General features: G+C 43.0%; 1 protein-coding gene across 3 annotated transcripts in view; it reads right to left on the reverse strand.

Moving 5' to 3' along the window:
- The window catches only part of AGPAT4 (1-acylglycerol-3-phosphate O-acyltransferase 4), a 1,412,466-nt gene that overhangs the window by 966,565 nt on the left and 424,526 nt on the right, over positions 1-21,375 (reverse strand). For all 3 annotated transcript variants that reach the window (XM_027551994.1, XM_027551993.1, XM_027551996.1), the window contains one exon: positions 17,092-17,213. In XM_027551994.1, coding sequence (XP_027407795.1) covers positions 17,092-17,213 — 122 coding nt within the window. The remainder of the gene's footprint in view (positions 1-17,091; positions 17,214-21,375) is intronic.

Consider the following 21,375-nt stretch of genomic DNA (forward strand, 5'->3'; position numbering starts at 1 on the left):
AGAGTGCATTTTGGGACAAATGTCAAAGACTGCACCAGGCTGATTATCCAGCTGCTTACTTTGCATATCTACCTGGATGTCCAAACGGCAGCTGAAACTTGAAATATCCCCAACTTTCATGCTCAGTGGCTGTTTAACTCAAGCCTATTGATTTCCCAGGGTTCTGTGTCTTAATGAAAGACATCAACATCCAACTAGCTTCCGTGTTATCTATTACAAAACTACTTTCTTTTCCTCTTTGACTGCCTTCTCACCTTCCCCGCTCTCTAAAGCCCCTGGCTGCCTTAGTTTCTCTTTCTTGCACTGATTATTGCTTGTGATGCTTCTTCTAACCAGAGAGCTCCACCATCACTTCATCTTCCAGCAAGACTCTGGCCATTTTCTCAAATCTGGGTGGCTCTGCCAGGGTGCAGGGTATTATGGAAGTTGCACGCTCGTTTTGGGAACCCTTGATCAGAGGGACGTCTCAGCGGCAGCCCTGGGGAGCCACTTGTATCTGCTGAGATTTAGAATCGCGGGCTAATGAAATCAGAAATCTGTGGTGCATATGTGTGCCGGGTAACTTCTCTTTCTGTCTCTAAACTTACTCGCTACACTTTTCCATGGTGCTGTTTGCTGAGAGAGGTCACACACATACACAGGTTGTGAGAGATTATGGCTCGTTGAGATTTCAGATTCTTGATATGTGAGGTGTAGAATAGCCAGCATTCTCCTCCCTGGGCAGCTAAGGGGAAGCCCGTCTATTGGAGGGTCCCCACCGCTTTGCTTCTGGAATGTTCCTGATGCGATTAGTCCCAACTTGACGAGGAGCCTTGAAAAGCAGAAGTGCTTCGGGCCTCTTTCCTTGGACCACATACAACGCTGTGCTTTTGTCACGGTGAACTGAATAATTTTCCTTAATGATAACTTCAATCATTGTCATTCAACACGTGCTTGTGTCTCCAATTTAATTTGCGAAAAGTGAAATTATTATTATTGTAATAATAAATAATTATTGCAACAATTGTAATAATGAATAATTATTGTATTTGAAACACTCAAAGTCGGGTCCTGCGAAAACTGCTTGTCACCTCCTTCTAAAGCCCATTATTATTGGGTCATTTCTGCCAACATTTAAAACATATCTGACAAGTTCCTATTGGCGCTTTTCTGCTTATTTTGAAGAAATGATTATGAAAAAGGATTCCTATAAATGCAGAAGTCATGTATTGACACATTTTAATTTCATTGAAAAATTGTATTTTCCACAACCCAGTGGCCTCAAATAGATCGGATTTCCTGCCCAGCAACTCTGCACGACTCAATTTCCAAATGGGGGGTCACGGGGCATTCTCAGATTGAGAAGGACATGCACTTGAAAGACGGCTGCTACCTACATGGGGAAACACAGGAGATGGAGAAGTTAACAAGACTCTAGGGACAGCCAGGCTTTGCAGGGCCTTCTGCAGGGAATCTGGTGTGCGGCCCAGAGCAACATGAGATGGGGTTCCCAAGGACACAAGACCCTCCCAGGGCCGGGGCTGGCTCAGGTCTGACAGCTAATCTTCTGGCCCCAGGTCCTCACTGAGCCGTTCTGGGGATGTCCCTGAACTCACTGATGGCAGCGTATGAAATGGGATCCCCCTTTCCTGCCTCAGCGTGCAGCATGCAAGCCTCTCTATCATAAAAACCAAATTTTCATGTGCCAAAGCACACATATTTGAAGGAAATCAACATGGTGACAAAACAGCGAACTGTGACACCCCCGCCGTCATCCTCGTTGCCCGCCTGTCATTTCCGCCCGTGATCAAGGCAAGGCCACCTCATTTCTAGGTCCCCAGCTCATAAGCCATCAAACTTTAGAAAAGTTTAACTCACTTTGAAAACTCTGACTCACTCCAGGGGGACGGCCCCTGATCCCCGGCCACACATTTCATTTCTGCCAACAGCCAAGTAACCATTGCTCTCTTTTCTTTTATCCTCTCCTCATTCTACTTGGTTTTAGAAGATGCACTTAAACTATAAAAATACTTTTTACGTGCTCTATAGCACATACAGTCTCCCCTAGTGGTTCAGATGGTAAGGAATCTGCCTGCAACGCGGAAGACCTGGGTTTGATCCCTGGGTTGGGAAGATCCCCTGGAGATGGGAATGGCAACCTACTCCAGTATTCTTGCCTGGAGAAATCCATGGACAGAGGAGCCTGGCAGGCTACAGTCCATGGGGTTGCAAAGAGCTGGGCACGACTAAGCAACTTTCAGTACACTTCACAGCACATACAGGTGAGCTGTATATTTATATTACTTCACCATCTGAGCCCCAAGGGAAGCTCAAGAATAGTGGAGTGGGTAGCCTATCCCTTCTTTAGCAGATCTTCCTGAACCCAGAAATAAACCGGGGTCTCCTGCATTGTAGGCGGATTCTTTACCAACTGAGCTATTAGGGAAGCCCTTATTTATGTTACTTCAGTTCAGTTCAGTTCAGTCGCTCAGTTGTGTCCAACTCTTTGTGACCCCATGAACTGCACCACAGGTCTCCTGTCAATCACCAACTCCCGGAGCTTACTCAAACTCATGTCCATTGAGTCAGTGATGCCATCTAACCATCTCATCCTCCGTCTTCCCCTTCTCCTCCCACTTTCAATCAACTTCCAGCATTCTTGCCTGGAGAATTCCTTGCACAGAGGAGCCTGGCAGGCTACAGCCCATGGGGCCACAAAGAGTCAGACATGGCTGAGTGACTAACACTTTCACTTTCAAGATAATAAACACATACACTGTCCTGTCCTTCTCTGGGTCACTCTTACAGAATTTCCATCTTTGAGCTGCCTTGCCTCTGACTTTCCTTCCATCCTTATCATCCAGTGAAATTAAAAAATGTACATAATGTACATGTACAGAAATGCACATGTTTAAAGTAAAATGGGAAGGGTTGAGAAATACTAGTGTGTAGATCTTTGAGAAATGTAAAGGGCTTTCTCAGTGGCTCAGAAGGTAAAGAATCTGCCTGCAATGCAGGAGACATGGATTCAGTCCCTGGGTTGGGAAGGTCCCCTGGAGAAGGGAATGGCAACCCACTCCAGTATTCTTGCCTGGAGAATTCCTTGGACAGAGGAGCCTGGCCGGCTACAGTAGTCCACGGGGCCACGAAGAGCAGGAAATGACTGAGTGACTAACACTTTCACTTTTCAAAGTCAGCCAATGTGGAATTTATTTCAAAACTCGTGTTTGTAAAACTGTGATCCGAAACAAACAATAAAATATTATGCTTTGTTTCACTTGGGCTTCTCTATTGGTAAATCTTAAGAAAGCCTCAACTAATAAAACAAAATTGACATCGATATGAAATTTATATTGGGCTCTGCATTTCTGAACACATAAACTGACATTTTCCTAGATTTGTGATGTTGGTTCGTATTTTTTTCACCTAAACGAAACACCACTGTTCACTCTCTAATCTTACAGATATTTTTTCCCCCTAAGCTCATCGAAATTTCCCAAGTTCAACATAATACATAGATATTGGAAAGCAAATATGCCTTAAATTTCAAGGTGTAACAAGTAAGTTTGCAAAGTTTTTTTCCAGTAAATGACAGAACAGAATCAAATATAGAAACTTTGTATAAGTATATTATATATAATTAAGTATAGAAATACTTCGACCAACTTTCTCTCCGGCTCATTCCCCTTCAAAATTATAGTTTTTCAAATAAGAGAAATAAAAATTTTATCGCTGAACTTAATGCTCCAAGTTAAAACTAAAATAATTTAAGTACATATTGAAAGTCATTCCTGTTGCCTAAGAAAACACTAGAAAGGACAAGATTTCAGGTGAAGAGCGTCAAATTCCAGCATTCCCTGTGTCCTTCATTATAAATGATTTGAAGAGCTTTTTCTCCCAAGGAAAGACTGGTGAGCAATGCCTTAGTCTAAATGACAGCGGCCCTGTGGTATCGAGGACCCACATTTCAGCTAATTTGCCGTTCTTAATATCTTGCTCCATGAGATGGAATTTAATAGATGGCTAGAACATCTTTAACATGACATTTACCAAAGAACATGTCAGCAGCATCCTTGGCCTCAAAGAAGACAGAACCTCCAAAATACAAATCAAAGAAAATATAAGAACATCTTGGAAGAAAAGGATGACAGTGATCCTACTGCACACTTAAAATATTTTTAAATGCCTTAGGAACCATGGAGCAAGCAGTGTTAAAAATAATAATGTACCAACTAAAGATATTTAGCGCTCTGCTAAGACAGGAGGCGATGCAGCAGAATGAGAAAATCTGCAGATTGTGTCCACACCATGCGTGTTCAAGCTGGAGCCCCACCTCACACGGGGTCTTCGGTAATTCTCCTTTTCTCTGATGCTTGTAGAGTCTTCTCAGGTATAAAAAGCAGTAGAGATACTTACGTTTCCAAGTTAACACGGTTGTCATACAAAGCAAGATGACACGCATGGATGCTCTTATTAAAGCATCACATGCTCTACAGATTCAGCTTCCATGACAGAGCAGTAGAGCAGAGGTGTCTACTGGAGCACAAGATTCAACAGAGGTGGTGAACCAAGAGAGGGGCCGAATCCACCTGCACAGTTACAGGTCCAAAAACCAGAGGTAGAATTTTTTAAAATAAACTTTATTATTTTGGAGAAGTCTTATGTTTATAGCAAAAAATTCCATAACACCTGTGTCCAACACGGGATACTTTTTTTGGAATTCTCTGCCCACATCGTACATGTAAAAGTTGGTGGGTTGAGACTGTGAGTGTGAAGTCACTTCAGTCAATTCAGGCCACAACATAATGTGCTGTGCTAAGTTGCTTCAGTAGACTCTTGGCGACTCTATGGACTGTAGCCCACCAGGCTCCTCTGTCCATGCGATTTTCCAGGCAAGAATACTGGAGTAGGTTGCCATGCCCTCCTCCAAGGGATCTTCCCAAGCCAGGGATTGAACCTGTGTCTCTCACGTCTCCTGCACTGGCAGCCAGGTTCTTTACCACTAGTGCCACCTGGGAAGCCCCTTCAGAGCTTGAGTTGGAGACTGAGTGTAGATCATGAGTGAAGATGATTTCAGCGCTGAAAGGTGCATTGCATCTCCATCCCAACACAGTGGGACATCCCCTTAGTCTTGAATCGAGAACAAAGGGCTTCAGCGCAATGACTCAGCAAGCTTGACATGTCTCTTCCAGAGAGCTTGACGTGAGTTACATCTTCCAGAGTTGGGGGCAGACAGTGGGTCTGGGGCTGAGTCCCCCTTGGAAAATCTACGGGGCTACTTCCTTGTGGAAACAGCTACATTGGACTCAGCCTGTGATCTCAAATTTTATTAAAGCAAAACATGTGTAAGTGTTCCCCTTGGATACCGAGAAAGCGCCTCACTAACACCATTTTACACTCTTCCCAGCAAGACCTCCTGGAGGGCCTAAGAGACTCCAAGGGAGAAAACCAGGCAAATGAGCAGCCAGAAACCAGAAGCTGAGAGAGGAGTCGGTGCTGGAGGAAATGCATTAGCACATCACTTCAGGGGCAGCTGGAATTCCCCACGGAGACCTCTAGACGACGGGACAGCAGCCAAGAGACAGAGTCGGCTTTCACACCTGCCAGTCCTGACAGCTCACAGCTACGCCAGGACAGTTACCGGTCAAGCAAGAACTTTCCCTGTCTGTCTTTGCTTTAGCTCTCTCATCCGAGTTCAACCTTGAGACAGAGAAGTCAAAGGGAGGAAAGCCGTAGAGCAGGGCTGAAAGTGAGGATGGGAAGTAAGAGGGAGCCCGTCCTCACACAGGCCCGAGCAGGAGAGTGCAGGGAGAGGTTTTGCCTCTCTTGATGGCTCTTCATGAGACTGGGTGTTCTTTACTGAATTGAAACTGAATCTGAAAATTAAAAGTTATCCATTTGGCTTGGTAGAATATGTCTGGGCTTCCCTTGTAGCTCACTGGAAAGAATCCGCCTGCCAAGCAGGAGGCGCGGGTTCCATCGCTGGGTCGGGAAGATCACCTGGAGAAGGTAACGGAAACCCACTCCAGTAGTCTTGCCTGGAGAATCCCAGGAACAGAGGAGCCTGGCGGGCTACAGTTCATGGGGTCAGGAAGAGTCGGACACGACTGAGAGACAGCAACAGAACAAAAACAAAACAACAACAGAACCTGTCCCCTCCTAGGAGGCTATGGCAGGCCTTTAGCAAAAGACACAAAAGCATGGAGAGCAAAAGGAAGCACTGGCACTCAGCAGCAGCTTGATGGGTGGTGCAGTTTAAGCTGGAAAAGGCTTGCAACGGCCTGGAGCTCATTTTAAAACATCACCACTGGGCATCAAGGTTCAAGGGCTCAACAAGCGCTGTCATCAACCATCCTGTGTTCTCAGCTCCTGACTCCTGGCCATCACACACTGCTCTCTCAGAACTGCCACTTCTAACCACACCTCTTGAGTCCGCAACCCTAACCACCACGGGACCACAGGGAAGTCCCTCTGTGCATTCCGGCTCTTGCTTTCCCACAGGTCAGGCTTCTTCTCGGGGATGTTGGAATCAGCCCAGCCAGTCCACACAAGTCCTGTCCAAGTTCCACCCACAGCTGCTGGCCCTGCCCCTCACCACCTCCCGGTTCCAACCAGGATCTTCCCTCAGGCGCTTGCTCCACCTCTTATGACTCTGAAGCTGCTCAGAGAAGAGTGCATTTCTTTGTGGCAAGCCATGTTTGAAAGCCATGCATTTGCTAGAGAAAGGGAGACCTAGGAAGTGAATCATTTTAGCTGCTTTAAACATACGAAGAGCTGACAGATGGAAAATTCTTTGGATTTTGTTCTATTTTCAATAAGTGGAGCTATAATTTATGAGTGAAGACAGATTTCAGGTCAAATAACTCTCTGTCATTTAGAGTTCCACACAATGAAGGGAGCAAGCTAAAGTAAAGCAATCATTCCCCCATACCTAGAGGTTGTTGAACATAAGGCAAATGACCAAACACCAAGAATATATTATAAGAAAATTTCTGTATCGGGAGGGAATTTAGATTAAATGACTACAAAGTTCATTCCTATTCTAAGACCTCAGTGCGATCAACGCAAACAGTGACTATGATGCCCTTTGTCCAGTTATTCATTTCTTCCACAAAACAGGTAAAATATGCACCGTGTGTGGCGCTAAAGCACAAAGGCAGAAAAGCTCCAGGCCCCGCCTTGGGGCACGGAGCCCTGTCACAGACTGGAGGAGAGGGAACCCAGTTAATAGAGGCTTTGATATTTTCGATCATACTCCGTTCATTTTATGGTCACACATATATACCATCTGTACTATATCTGTTTATTCAAACCCAGGAAATGACAACCACTCCAGTATTATTGTCTTGGAAATTCTATGGACAGAAGAGCCTGGTAGGTGGAAGTCCACAGGGCCCCAAAGTCAGACGTGACTGACTGAGCACACACACACACACACATTCAGTAAGAAAGAGCAAAAGAAAAAAATAGTTAGTTTTTTGCATATTTTTAGGAGATTATGAAGGAAAACGCTCATTTGTCCATGAGATGATGCTTTTAAAAAATGGAGATGTCTGATTATTTTAACTGTAGGTGATTTCCTAGGCAGTAGGTCAGTGGATGTTTATTAAGATAGCCTTGAAAATTAAGATGAAATTCCCAATGCACAACTGAAGATGTAAAAGAAAATTCCAAGTCATTTTGACGATAGAAATCCAGCTCATGAAACTAGCTGGGAGAATTCTTGGTTTACTCATACTAACAAGAGACTGCAGGGTTATAGCAGAGCTCAGAGAGCTGAATGGCCCTTGTGGGGCTCAGGCTGAGGACTCTAACTTCCTCAGTGTTATGCCTCCCTGATGGTGGGAAAGACTGAGAGCAAGAGGAGAAGGAGACGACAGAGGAAGAGATGGTTGGATGGCATCACTGACTCAGTGGACATGAATTTGAGCAAAATCCGGGAGGTGGTGAAGGACAGGGAGGCCTGGCGTGCTGCAGACCATGGGGTTACAGAGAGTTGGACTCAGCTTATCAAATGAACAACAAAGCCTCCAACAAACGAGTAGAGCCAACGAGTCACGTAAAAATAGTCATAATCCACGAGAGCCTCCCCTTTAATTTCACGATTTCCTGTTTTCCACATGAGCCAAGGCTCTTCTGTTTTCTCCTCACTAAAGGACAATATACGTGTTTCACTTTTTATCCAATTCTCAAATCTTCATTCCCGCCTTAGGAAATGTAGCCTGATAAATTTGACTCTTTTTAGGAAAAAGCTGCAGAGAAAGGCCAGACTCTCCCTCAGTTGCAGTTAAGAAAACAAATGTAATTCAATATGGCTGCTTTCAACAAGACTCTAAACTCTGCTTCCCCAGATTTCTAATTCTCAGTTTGGCTCCTCTCTCACTGTGGACCCAAGTGAAGTCAATTAACCTCTCCATTTCTCATCTGGCTTCAGCGATACATTTATGCAGGTAGCTTGATATTCCCAGATGGACAATGGCATGCCTGCATAAGCACCAATGTTTCTGGAAAATAACTGGAAAAAAAAACAAACTGCAGTCATGATCTGCACTGTCTTGCCTAATTCTGTAGGTTTCTCAATGTGACTCTCTGCCCCCTCACATTTTATTAGCACCAGGTAATATGGTCATTCTTTATAATGTATCGACCAAGAATCTGCTGTGGAGTATGACAGAGCTACTAAATTCTATTTATCTTTCCCCAATGAGGTTTTAGAGCCATTTTCTTCTTAAGCAAAGAACAAATAAATTAACCCACTGCCCTAAAGATCTATTTTTTTTTCTTTCCATAATTCTTAGTAAAGCTTCTAAGTGGTCAAATGGATAATATATCAGTTTCATTCTGTAGGAAACCAGGGAGCTACATTTATGAGCAGAAACAACCCCTGAAACAGCAGAAGCATTTCACACTCAAAAACAAGTTCAGGGCTGGCCCAACCCCCTTAGTGCAGTCACAGTGATGCAGAGTATATGCCAATAAAATTTAAACTCCGGAGAAGGCAATGGCACCCCACTCCAGTACTCTTGCCTGGAAAATCCCATGGACGGAGGAGCCTGGTAGGCTGCAGTCCATGGGGTGGCTAAGAGTAGGACACGACTGAGTGACTTCACTTTCACTTTTCACTTTCATGCATTGGAGAAGGAAATGGCAACCCACTCCAGTGTTCTTGCCTGGAGAATCCCAGGGACAGAGGAGCCTAGTAGGCTGTTGTCTATGGGGTAGCACAGAGTTGGACACGACTGAAGTGACTTAGCAGCTGCAGCAGCAAGGAAACTGACGAGTCCATCAAAGTGATCTAAAATAATTATGGATTTACAAATACGGCACGTTCAGTCACTGCATACCAGTGTCTACCTCATCTTCTCTCCTTATTAGCACAACGATGAATTCGATTGGAGAAGCAACTGACAAAAGTCCACAGATAAATAAATCTGCCTGAGCAAAATATGGCTACCCTGGTAACCTTTGGGAAACACTTTCTTTTCAAGCTTTCTTTGTAATTATTAGTGGCTATACGGCCAGGTCGGAGCAGGCAATGGCACCCCACTCCAATAATCTTGCCTGGAAAATCCCATGGACAGAGGAGCCTGGTAGGCTGCAGTTCGTGGGGTCACTAAGAGTCGGACACGACTGAGCGCCTTCACTTTCACTTTTCACTTTCATGCATTGGAGAAGGAAAAGGCAACCCACTCCAGTGTTCTTGCCTGGAGAATCCCAGGAACGGGGGAGCCTGATGGGCTGCCGTCTCGGGTCGCACAGAGTCGGACAGGACTGAATCGACTTAGCAGCAGCAGTAGCATACGGCCAGGTTATAAACAATGAGATGTAAGGGGAAGCCTGCAAAGAGGCGTCTTAAAAGTATCAATGTTATTATTTCCTTTTATAAATAAATGAGACAGGCTTGGCTACTCCCCATTGTCCTGCTGGCCTGAAGACTCAATACTATGATGCCCGGTTCTGTGATGTAAGGGCCATAGACATTAAAGGTACCAGCAAACCATCAGTGCTTAAGATGACCCAAGTCCTTCCGGAGTAAGCCTCTGATGAACCTGTGTTCTATCACTGAACAGCACTGTGCACCAGTAAACAAAGCCACCCAGTTTTAGAACATGTTACATTTAAGTGCAACTTACAGTGAAATCATAAAATATACAACAAAATTTCTTTAAAGAAATCTTATCTCTTCCTTTATGTTTCATGAATGTACTTAGTTTGTGATTTTTGCCAAATATTCTCTATGTTCTCTACATAGTCCCACAAATACTTACCTTATAATTGTTTTAAAGCTATCATCCTAGTTCAGTTCTGTTCAGTCGCTCAGTCGTGTCCGACTTTTTGTGACCCCATGAACCAGAGCAAACCAGGCCTCCCTGTGCATTACCAACTCCCAGAGTTCACCCAAACTCATGTCCATCAAGTTGGTGATGCCATCCAATCATTTCATCCTCTGTCGTCCCCTTCTCCTCCGTCTTTCCCAACATCAGGGGCTTTTCAAATGAGTCAGCTCTTCACATCAGGTGGCCAAAATATTGGAGTTTCAGATTTAACATCAGTCCTTCCAATGAACACCCAGGACTGGTCTCCTTCAGAATGGACTGGTTGGATCTCCTTGCAGTCCAAGGGACTCTCAAGAGTATTCTCCAACACCACAGTTCAAAAGCATCAATTCTTCTGCACTCAGCTTTCTTTATAGTCCTACTCTCACATCCATACATGACTACTGGGAGAAAAAAAAAAGAGCAAAGCCTTGAGTAGCAGACCTTTATTGACAAAGTAATGTCTCTGCTTTTTAATATGCTATGTAAGTTGGTCATAACTTTCCTTCCAAGGAGTAAGCGTGTTTTGATTTCATGGCTGCAATCACCATCTGCAGTGATTTTGGAGCCCCCAAAAATAAAGTCAGCCACTGTTTCCACTGTTTCCCCATCTATTTCCCATGAAGTGATGGGATCAGATGCCATGATCTTTCGTTTTCTGAATGTTGAGCTTCAAGCCAACCTTTTCACTCTCCTCTTTCACTTTCATCAAGAGGCTCTTTTGTTCTTCTTCACTTTCTGCCATAAGGGTGGTGTCATCTGCATGTCTGAGGTTACTGATATTTCTCCCAGCAATCTTCATTCCAATTTGTGCTTCATCCAGCCCAGCATTTCTCATGATGTACTCTGCATACAAATTAAATAAGCAGGTAACAATATACAGCCTTGACATACTCCTTCCCCAATTTGGAACCAGTCTGTTGTTCCATGTCCAGTTGTAACTGTTGCTTCTTGACCTGCATACAGATTTCTCAAGAGGCAGGTCTGGTGGTCTGGTATTCCCATCCCTTTAAGAATTTTCCACAGTTTTCTGTGATCCACACAGTCAAAGTCTTTGGCGTAGTCAATAAAGCAGAAGTAGATATTTTTCTGGAACTCTTGCTTTTTCGATGATCCAATGGATGTTGGCTATTTGATCTCTGTCTTTTCTAAATTCTGCTTGAATACTGTTTGGTCCTAGGAAACCTTTGAGAGCTTGAGCTAAGAGCCGCATCTGACTGTATACATATATATAACTTCCTTCTTTACGGGAAGGCTCACTCTTCCCCACCAACACTTATACTTTAAATACAGGACAGACGGTACAAGGAACCATGCCTGCTGATATTCTAACCTTGAATTTGGCAGGAATCCTGGAGAAAGGGAGAGGGAAAAGCATCTTTCCTTCTCTTCATCCTGCTTCTTTTTCCAACATGCATTTTTTCTATAATTTCCAGTTAATTCTTAAAATAGTGTATAATCTACACATCTTATTTTTCCTGTCACTTTTCTAGATTTAAAAAAAACAGGCTTCAAGCATATGATATACTCGTCATTTGATTTTTTGCACTTCCTATCTACTGAAGGAAACAGTAATGTCATAGGTTATTTTTAAATCATTAATTTTGTTATTCATTATCACGATCAGAAATGTATACACATGGACAAAGTGACCTCCCTCTGTGTTCAACCCGACGTTATTTCTGTGTGGACGTCCCTGGACCATCTTTGAACAGGCGACTGAAAATTGGCTTCCTGCCATGGCTTTCCAATCAGTCATTGCTCACTATTTTCCAGCGAGTGTTCATTTTTCTAAAGGCTATTTCAGTTAATGGAAACCCTGGTCAAGGTCACCATAAATTAGAGAAGATCATTTGATTTGGAGACAGGAGAAAACTTGGAGTTTCTGTAAGGTGATTCTCAAGCTATCCTCAAGGTCAGGGCAAAGCTTCAGACCACAGTTTCCCCATCCTAACATCATGATGGAAACGACTCTTCATCTTTCTTGTTAATTTATTATGAGTTTCACATTAAATATGAAACATTTCAACAATTCAACCTTAGAGTATTACCTATGAGAGACAGCTCATTATTTTGCATTCAACACTTAAATACTGTGAAGAAATGTTGGAATTATTAATAAATCACTGATGGCTCAGATGGAAAAGATTTTGCCTGAAATGCAGGAGATCCAGGTTCGATTCCTCGGTTGGGGAAGATCCCCTGGAGAAGGGAATGGCTACCCACTCCACTATTTTTGCCTGGAAAATTCCATGGACAGAGGAGCCTGGCAGACTACAGTCCATGGGGTCTGAAAGAGTCAGACACGACTGAGCAATTAACACTATCACTTTACCAACAATAAGCAAAAATAATCAGGAGGGTCCTATTAAGACTCATGAAAAGCATGGAGCTTATTCCAAACTGAATTCTTTTCACCAGTTTTTTATTTTTTAATAAAAATAAATTTTTACATAAAAAAAAAAATAACCCAAGTGGCCAAGTAGATTTTTTCTCCATGTGTCTAAAAAGCTGCTTGCAGAGGCTCAGGTAAACCACACTCTGCTCCCTAACTAGTCAGCTACATGAGATTCTATTTCTTCTATAATTTTTTTTTTCCTGACCAGATAAAGCTGTGTAAGTTGCAGATCTTTATAAAGTTTGGAAGAATAAAACCTAACGCTTGTCTATCCTCTGCTTAGAAACCCTTCCTTTTAGCGAGTTCAGCACCTGCTAAATAATTGCCAAGACTTAACTTGTAGACCACCTGTCAGTGTGATCAGTCAGCTGCTCCAGAGAGATACTGTTTGAAGCTATTACTAAGTGTATATATTTTATTTTTTTATTGAAGGATAAAATTGCTTTACAGAATTTTGCTGTTTACTGTCAAACCTCAACATGAATCAGCCTCCCTTTTGAACCTCCCTCCCATCTCTCTCCCCATCCCACCCCTCTAGGTTGATACTGAGCCCCTGTTTGAGTTTCTTGAGCCATACAGCAAATTCCCGTTGGCTATCGATGTTACATATGATACTGTAAGTTTCCATGTTACTCCCTCCATGCATCTCGCCCTCTCCTCCCCTCTCCCCGTGTCCATAAGTCTATTCTCTTATGTCTGTTTCTGCATTACTGACCTATAAATCTATTCTTCAGTACAAGTTTTCTAGATTCCACATATGTGAGTTAGAATACGACATTTTTGTTTTAATAAAAAAGTAAAGGAAATGCTATTCATTTGCTGGGAACCAGCTCTGTGTATTGTGCATGATTAGTCACTCAGCCCAGAAAAGGCAATGGCACCCCACTCCAGTACTCTTGCCTAGAAAATCCCATGGACAGAGGAGCCTGGTAGGGTGCAGTCCATGGGGTCACTAAGAGTCGGATATGACTGTCTTCACTTTCACTTTTCACTTTCATGTATTGGAGAAGGAAATGGCAACCCACTCCAGTATTCTTGCCTGGAGAATCCCAGGGACCAGGGAACCTGGTGGGCTGCCGTCTATGGGGTCACACAGAGTCGGACACGACTGAACTGACTTGGCAGCAGCAGCAGCAGCAGCAGCAACCGCTCAGCCATGTTTGACTCTGCAACCCCATGAACTATAGCTCACCAGCCTCCTATGTCCATGGGATTCTCCAGGCCAGAATTCTGGAGTGAGTTGCCATGCCCTCCTCCAGGGGATCTTGTCAACCCAGGGATCAAACCCAGGTCTCCCACATTGCAGGCAGATTCTTTACCAGCTGACCCTTCGGGGAAGCCCAGGTACCAGTTATACTACATCTAAGAACTGTACTAAAACTCTGGATTAAATAAAGAATCTTTGATTCCATTTTCTTTAAATCCCTAGCCATATTTTTAATAAGAGCATTTCTGAATGATATTTAAAATATGAGGGAAATAGTTGTACAATAGGCATTTATTAGTGGATCTGTATAGCATGCAATCTATCCTTTAAAAAAAAAAAGGGGGAGGGCTTTGGAGAAAAATACAGAAAATAATTTTCACTCCTGGCACCAACATTTGTTAACCATGTAATTTTGGACTCATTACTTAATTTCATGGAGTCTCTTTGTTAAAAACCTTGGGTAATGATACCTTCTTCTCAGGTCTGTGATAAGAATTAGAGAAAAATACAGGTGGCTCGCAAAGAGTAGGACACGACTGAAGCGGTTTAGCACGCACGTACAAACACCAGCATATAAATGGAAGGAAGGCAATAAACTGTGGCAAAACAATCATACTTGCTATGATTAATATAATTACAAAAAGGCAAACAGAATTTCTAAAGGTTGTGGATCTACTGAACCAGTGTGTGAAAGTTCAAATACAGATGCCACACGCGGGGGGCCACACACCACGTGAGATGTTGGTTGGGTCCCCTTGTTGGGGATCCAAACTGACCAGTTATCTGATCGTATGAGGCTTACAGACTCTTGGAATATAGACAGATAGATGGTGGCATAGAATGTAGGACAAAAATGTAATGATACCTGTAATAATGCAGTTGAAGTTTTGGCCTGTCGGGAGAGGAAATGATGAGAGTTGACATAAAGAGGAAGTAGGGAAGTGCCTGGGACCAGAACCCAGCAGCCCAGCTCCAAAGTCATTGTTCCAAGCTCACATCTTGCTCCCTCTGAGCCACACCTTACTTTAATCCAGCACTCACCACAGGCCAGTCTCTGACCACCTAATATCCACCTACCACTTAACCCCTACAGCTCTCTACTTTGGTACATTTAGACAGTGGTGGCAGGTTGCTTCTTTCTCTTTTGCTTTCTTTCCCCACCAATGCGAAATATTTTTAAACGAGAAGTTTCACATAACATTTTACCCCTATGGTTCCTCTTGACTCAGTACAAGCTTGGGTGGCCCTCCCCTCCCGCCACCACCACTGCTAACCGCTGGCAGGAGCAGCCTGAGGCAACCAGGACCGGAGTCCAGATCAGAGGCACAGAAGAGGCTATGGATTGCACTGAGAAAGGCTTGTGGCCCAGGGGAGAACGAACTTTAGAGCAGCCCATTTCCCAGACAGAAGTACTGTCCAGTGACGCCCAGAAAAAGGTCTACTCCAGTGGTGCAGACAATCCCAAGCATCCTTCGTGGATTTGTCTCCCTGAGTGGATCCCCCTGTGGAGCTTTGAATTTCATTTGTGAGTAATTCCATTTTCGCAGGCTTGCGTCAGCGAGCCACGATTTCCTGATTAATAAGTACATCCTTCAGGTTCTTTCACAGCGCTCCTTTACCACTTGTCTGCCAAGACACCGCAGTAATCTAGACCCTCAGCTATGAACCCTATATATATAGTTGAATAATCAACCTCTTTGCCTGCAATCTGTCACCATACTCAGTCCCAGTGATAAACAGCTCCAGTGATAAGAAACAGTCTTAAAATCTCCCTTTATGCATGGTCTCTGTGACGCTTTGCCTTCATCCCGCAGCCTGCAGAACAAAATCTGAAGGCACTAGCCATCACTGGGGCCCAACGTGTAAGGCGGTGCAGCTCTGCGCGTCGGCCCCGCCGCCTGCAGAGTTCTTTGTGCTCTCGTGCGTCCTGGGCTCAGTCTCAGCACTGAGCTGATCAGAATGTCCTTCAGTCTCTTAAAGACATCAGCATCCACATCATTTTAGCCAAATTCTACACCGCTATCATGCTGAGGCCCTGAAGCACTGGGCCAGTGTTTTTATTTCAGAGGTTGGCCAGCAAACCTTTTCTGCAAAGGGCCAGAAAGTAAACACGTCTGGGTGTGCAGGCCATGCAGTCTGTGTCGACACTGCTCAACCCTGATGCAGGGCACGAGAACACTGGTACCGACAACATGCGCAGACATGGGAGGAGCCACGTGTCAAAACTTTATGATGACGCTGGAATGTAAATTTCATGTCATGATCCATGGGTCATGCAATATTATTCTTTTGAAGTTTCCCAACCACTTAAAACCATACAAAACATTCTCAGCTTGGGGACTGTACAAAACAAGCAGAGGCCACAGTGCAGCGTGATTTCCAACTATATTTTATATGCATACTGGTCCTGGATCCACAACTTCCTTTTCATTTTTTTATTGAGGTATGACTTACCTCAAGTGCTCCAACATTAAATAAATACTCTAGTAAATTTTGACATAAGCATACAACCATGTTCATATCACACAGGTCGAGATGTGAAACGTTCCCAGGATCTTCAAAGGTATCCTTCCTGCCTGCTTCTGTAAGACACGCCCAATCTCTTTGTGTTATAAAAGCAGCCTCTATATTTCCTGAATGGAGATCCATCCACTCCATCCTAAAGGAAATCAGTCCTGAATATTCATCGGAAGGACTGATGCTGAAGCTGAAACTCCAATACTTGGCCACCTGATGCGAGGAAATGACTCACTGGAAAGACCCTGACGATGGGAAAGACTGAAGGTGGGAGGAGAAGGGGAAGAAAGAGGATGAGATGGTTGGATGGCCTCCCTGACACGACGGACATGAGTTTGGGTAAACTCCAAGAGGTGGCAATGGACAGGGAGGCCTGGTGTGCTGCAGTCCATGGGGTCGCAGAGAGTCGGACACGGCTGAGCAACTGAACTGAACTGAACTGATATTTCCTATCTACACGCCTGGATTAAAGAAATGGGGGTACTGACGCCGTCCTATCCAAACTTTTACAGAGCAGTGTATTTTTAAATGAAACTTCAGATACCGTTAATCATTACAAGCACATGGAAGGCGAATTTCCAGTGATGGGTGATATCTGCTGAGAAACCCTGAAAGGCAATCTGGGAACACACATCCCTTTTTCCGGGCAGGCTGCCCAGGCCGCGTCTCCTTACCTGGGCCAAGGTGAGCGTTGCTTGTTGGCAGGTGCTGCACCGCACCCTGAGCTTTCCCGGCTGCACTCCTTGACACGGGCCTTTGCAGTAGACATAAAAGCTGTTGTAGGTCGGTCTACCTGCTGGGAAAACAGGCAGAGAGAGCAGCCAGTCAATGCGGATCCACACTGAGACTTAACTCCTCCTGAACATTTGGAAATACTAGTAGAATAAATGTTACAATGAAGATCCAACAATTAAAATTTAGAAAATGCAGTTCTTTGCTCAAAAGAGTGAAACATTTTTCCTTCTTCTTGTAAAAATGAGCCCTGTGACTTACTCAGCAAAGTAGCAACCAGCTTGCTGCTGGGAGAGCTGGCTAAGGGTATCTGCAACACAAGGAAATTAATCACATACTTTGCAGTTGACATTTTTAAAAGGATGATGATGTAAGACCATTTGAAATGTAGAGGCCCCTGCTCCTAAATTTTATTTTATGCATCTCTACCCAGTCTTCAAGGCTTCTGATTTTTCCTCTTAAACTTGTATCTTTTAGCCCCAAACTCCTCATGATTTGAATGGGATCATCACAGTTCGCTGAATTTCCAGTGAAGACTTTCCAACATGAAGTCACACACAAAATAAAACACCAGCCCTAAGGGGCTTAGCACACTCAGCAATCCTGTGCGGAAATGGGGGCTTTGTTTAGACAAATGTCATTCAAACAATACATGCAAAAGCTGCAAAAACATTTAGGAAAAGATAAACATCTCTGATCATTTCTCTCAAATAACCCCATGCAGGAGAGTATCCGCCTGTAAACTAGGGGAAGTGTCTTTTGAATCATTTACCTCTACATCTACAAAAGCTAACTGTATCCGGACACACTTACCAGTAAAATAACCGATTTCCAAATTTCTAAAATTACTAAATAGTCCTTTTGATCTTAACTTTACTTCTTGATAGGTGGGATATCATAAAACGCCATGGCATAAGGATTTGTTTAAAATTTTACTATTAGCATTAAGAACATGTAGAAATTATGAATAAATAGTAAACACGGTTGATCATTAAGAACAAAAACCTTGAGACATTCAAACATGTGTGGTTTAGTGAAAACAATTAGTGCAGACAATAACGAGAAAACAGAAACGATCCTAAAGTCTTATGCAACTCCGTTTGCTTTGCTAACTTCCAAAAACGGGCTCTGCAGACATATCCAAGTGTCTTTTGTCTAGCAGCCATCTCTACTAATATTGTCGGTGAGAATACACTGTAAACTGTAAAGCATAATAAAGATGTAATAATAAAGTTTTATAATTATTTTCTGGCAAGATACTTTCAAACTATGAATTATGAGATTAATATTTAGTTCCCATGTGAAAGGGAAGATGAATTATACATATATATTTGCAGTGATATGAGGCTAGATTTTCAGAACTGGGTTATTTTCAAATATTTTTTGATACTGATTTCTAACACAATTCCACAGTGATAAGGTAACAGACTCTATATGATTTCAATATTTTAGACCATGAAAATTCGGCACCTTGTTGTATATCCCTGGATATGTTCCAGTGTCTCCTAGCCTATGGGAACTTGAATAGAATTTGTATTCTGTGTAAATATTATATAAATCTTAATTATTCTGAATCGGTTCACAGTGCTTTTCAGTTCCACTTTGTTGTTATTGTTGTTTAATCGTTCAATTGTGTCCAGTTCTTTGTGACCCCATGGACTGTAGCCTGTCAGGCTCCTCTGTCCATGGGATTTCCCGGGCAAGAATACAGGAGTGGGTTGCTATTTCCTTCTCCAAGGGATCTTCCCAAATCATGGGTCAAACCTGAATTTCCTGCATGAGCAGGAGGATTCCTCACCACTGAGCCATCAGGGAAGTTTTCAAGTCTACTACATCCTTCTAATACTCTGTATATTCATTCTAGTAATTTTTGAGAGTGTGATATTGAAATTCCAACTAAAATCTTAATTTATCTAATAAAAATAATTTTAATATGTAGTATAACTTTATATAACCTTTTTCTGTATTTTCCAAGTCTCTTGTAAATGTGTTACCATACTTCCGTAATTTCTAAAAGAAAAAATATATAAGGCGTGATAAAGATGTCGTTTTATAATTTTACCATTTACTAGCAATATATTTTATAATTATTAATTTCCAGAGATTGATATTAGCTTTAATGTGAAAAGGAAGATGAATTATTGGTAGTGATATGAAACTATGATTTTTGAGGATTCTTTGCAGCTTTAGTGCCTTATTCTGCAAGATAGTCAAGTCTATGTGTATTAATAGTAATTAGCAAATACAACAACGACAAAACATGTATTCTTAAAGTTTTATGTACATCATAAAATGCAACAAACAGAACCATATATTAAAGTTATCGAAATACCATAAGAACTGACAGAAGATCACGAGAACTCTGAAAACTTTCATGAGTACTATGGCAAGAGCAGTGAAGGAGGAAGGAGACTTTATTGTTAAAAACTGTATCAGCAATATGACCAAAATCAATTTACCATTTTCATAACCTACTGTAAAGCTTAAACCAAAAAATAAGGGAGGGGGAGGGAGGAAGAAAAGAATGAAAAAAAGAAATGCTTACAAAGGGGGTGGCCTGGGGCGCAAAGACACCAGCATTGTTGAAAGCGCACATTAGCAAGGACTTGACAATAGTAAATGAAGCACCTCAGAAACTGCAGGGAACTAAGTGATTTTTCTCTCTCCCTTAGGGCAAAAGCAATGTTCGCAATATTGTTTCAGCTAAAGACAGAGCCAGGCAGAATGTGAAGACTGGGACACCCACCTCTGTGCACTATAACCTTCACTAAGGTCCTTGAGAAGTTAGGCAGAAAATACTGCATGCCAACGCGGGTGCCCTAGAAGCATACACGATGACATGCAATCTATTACACAGCGCGTCTCAGAGCCAGCACAAGCTGGGGGTTAATAGCCAGTTGAAGGAAGGATCAAGGGCACGCCAGTCTTGGCTAAGGCGCTTTTCAAGCTGTTGGTTTGACGTGGTCAAGCAGCTGGGCCTTCCGGTAAACCCTGAAAGCCCTTTTTCAGGACGCCTTCCCCACCTAGTTGGCAACATCACACCATTCCAAGTTGGCAAGCTTCTCTGGCACGCTGAGGTCTGGAGTGCACAGGATGGTGAGGACAAATGACACCCTCACCATCTTCTGGGCAACGTTCCCATCAGGTGGATGGAAGAGTGTAAGGTAGACTTAAAAATGGAGCCATAACCCCTAAAGGAACAAGGCAATGGGAACAATGACCCCTAAAACATTTCTCTACGTATATAGCGGCCTACAGTTAATAACATGAATCTTTCCCTCTCTTACTTCTTTTTGAATCTAATTTTTTTCCTCTACTAATCAACTCTGACACATTGCAAACTCTTCACTGTCCAAAATAATCAAAGCACTTGTGTTTGTGTTACAGATTTCCCTCTTTACATATAATAAGTTTTCAAACCTGGAGGTATTTCAAAAATCTTACAAATTATCACCTTCCCTGCAATTCACTCATAATGAACATTTGCCCATATTTTGAGTGTGCTCTGTGTGTGTACATATACATATATACACTTATACTGCACATAAACATTAATACTTTTTGGCTGAATGACTTATAATTAAGTTACAGACATGATGCTACTTCACCCCTAAATCGTCCAACATCCTAAAACCACAGAGTTTCTAGAGTGATTTTGTCATTTCAGCTGTTCTCTCTGACCAATGGGGTGTATGTCAAGTCCACCTTACAGAACACGAGGGTGGCGTGCAAGCTGTTTCAAGGTGTCAAACCGAAGTATCAGGGAATCTGTAGTCAGACCGTGTTATGTGCTGCCCAGTTCAGGCAGTCCTCTCGCTGCAGGACTCCATGGAGTGTGAAGACAGGACATACTGGGCATAGCATATCCCTGACTTTGTCAGACTTCAGAAGAGTACCTTTTCTGGAGCATCTTGTGTTAATGTATTTCTCAGGGGGAAAAAAAAAAAAAAAAATTGGAGGAAGGATACAACCCACTGTGTAGGGCTTGATCAACAGCAAGCCCAAGGGCTAAAGTTTATGAACACAGAGGTATTAGACACCACTGCTGAAGAGCCTGTGGACAACCAAGCTCACCCTCCACCCTAAGTCATCAATAAACTTACATATTTATTTTCTCAGGAACCAGAGGGGTGGGTCTGCTGATGGAATGATTTCACAGTGTGCTCATTTCATTCAGATGCTCTTTTTTTTTCCCCTGGATAGATGTTATTGGAATTTTCCAGGCT

The sequence above is a fragment of the Bos indicus x Bos taurus genome, chromosome 9, assembly GCF_003369695.1.
Source record: "Bos indicus x Bos taurus breed Angus x Brahman F1 hybrid chromosome 9, Bos_hybrid_MaternalHap_v2.0, whole genome shotgun sequence".
Taxonomy (NCBI): Eukaryota; Metazoa; Chordata; class Mammalia; order Artiodactyla; family Bovidae; genus Bos; species Bos indicus x Bos taurus.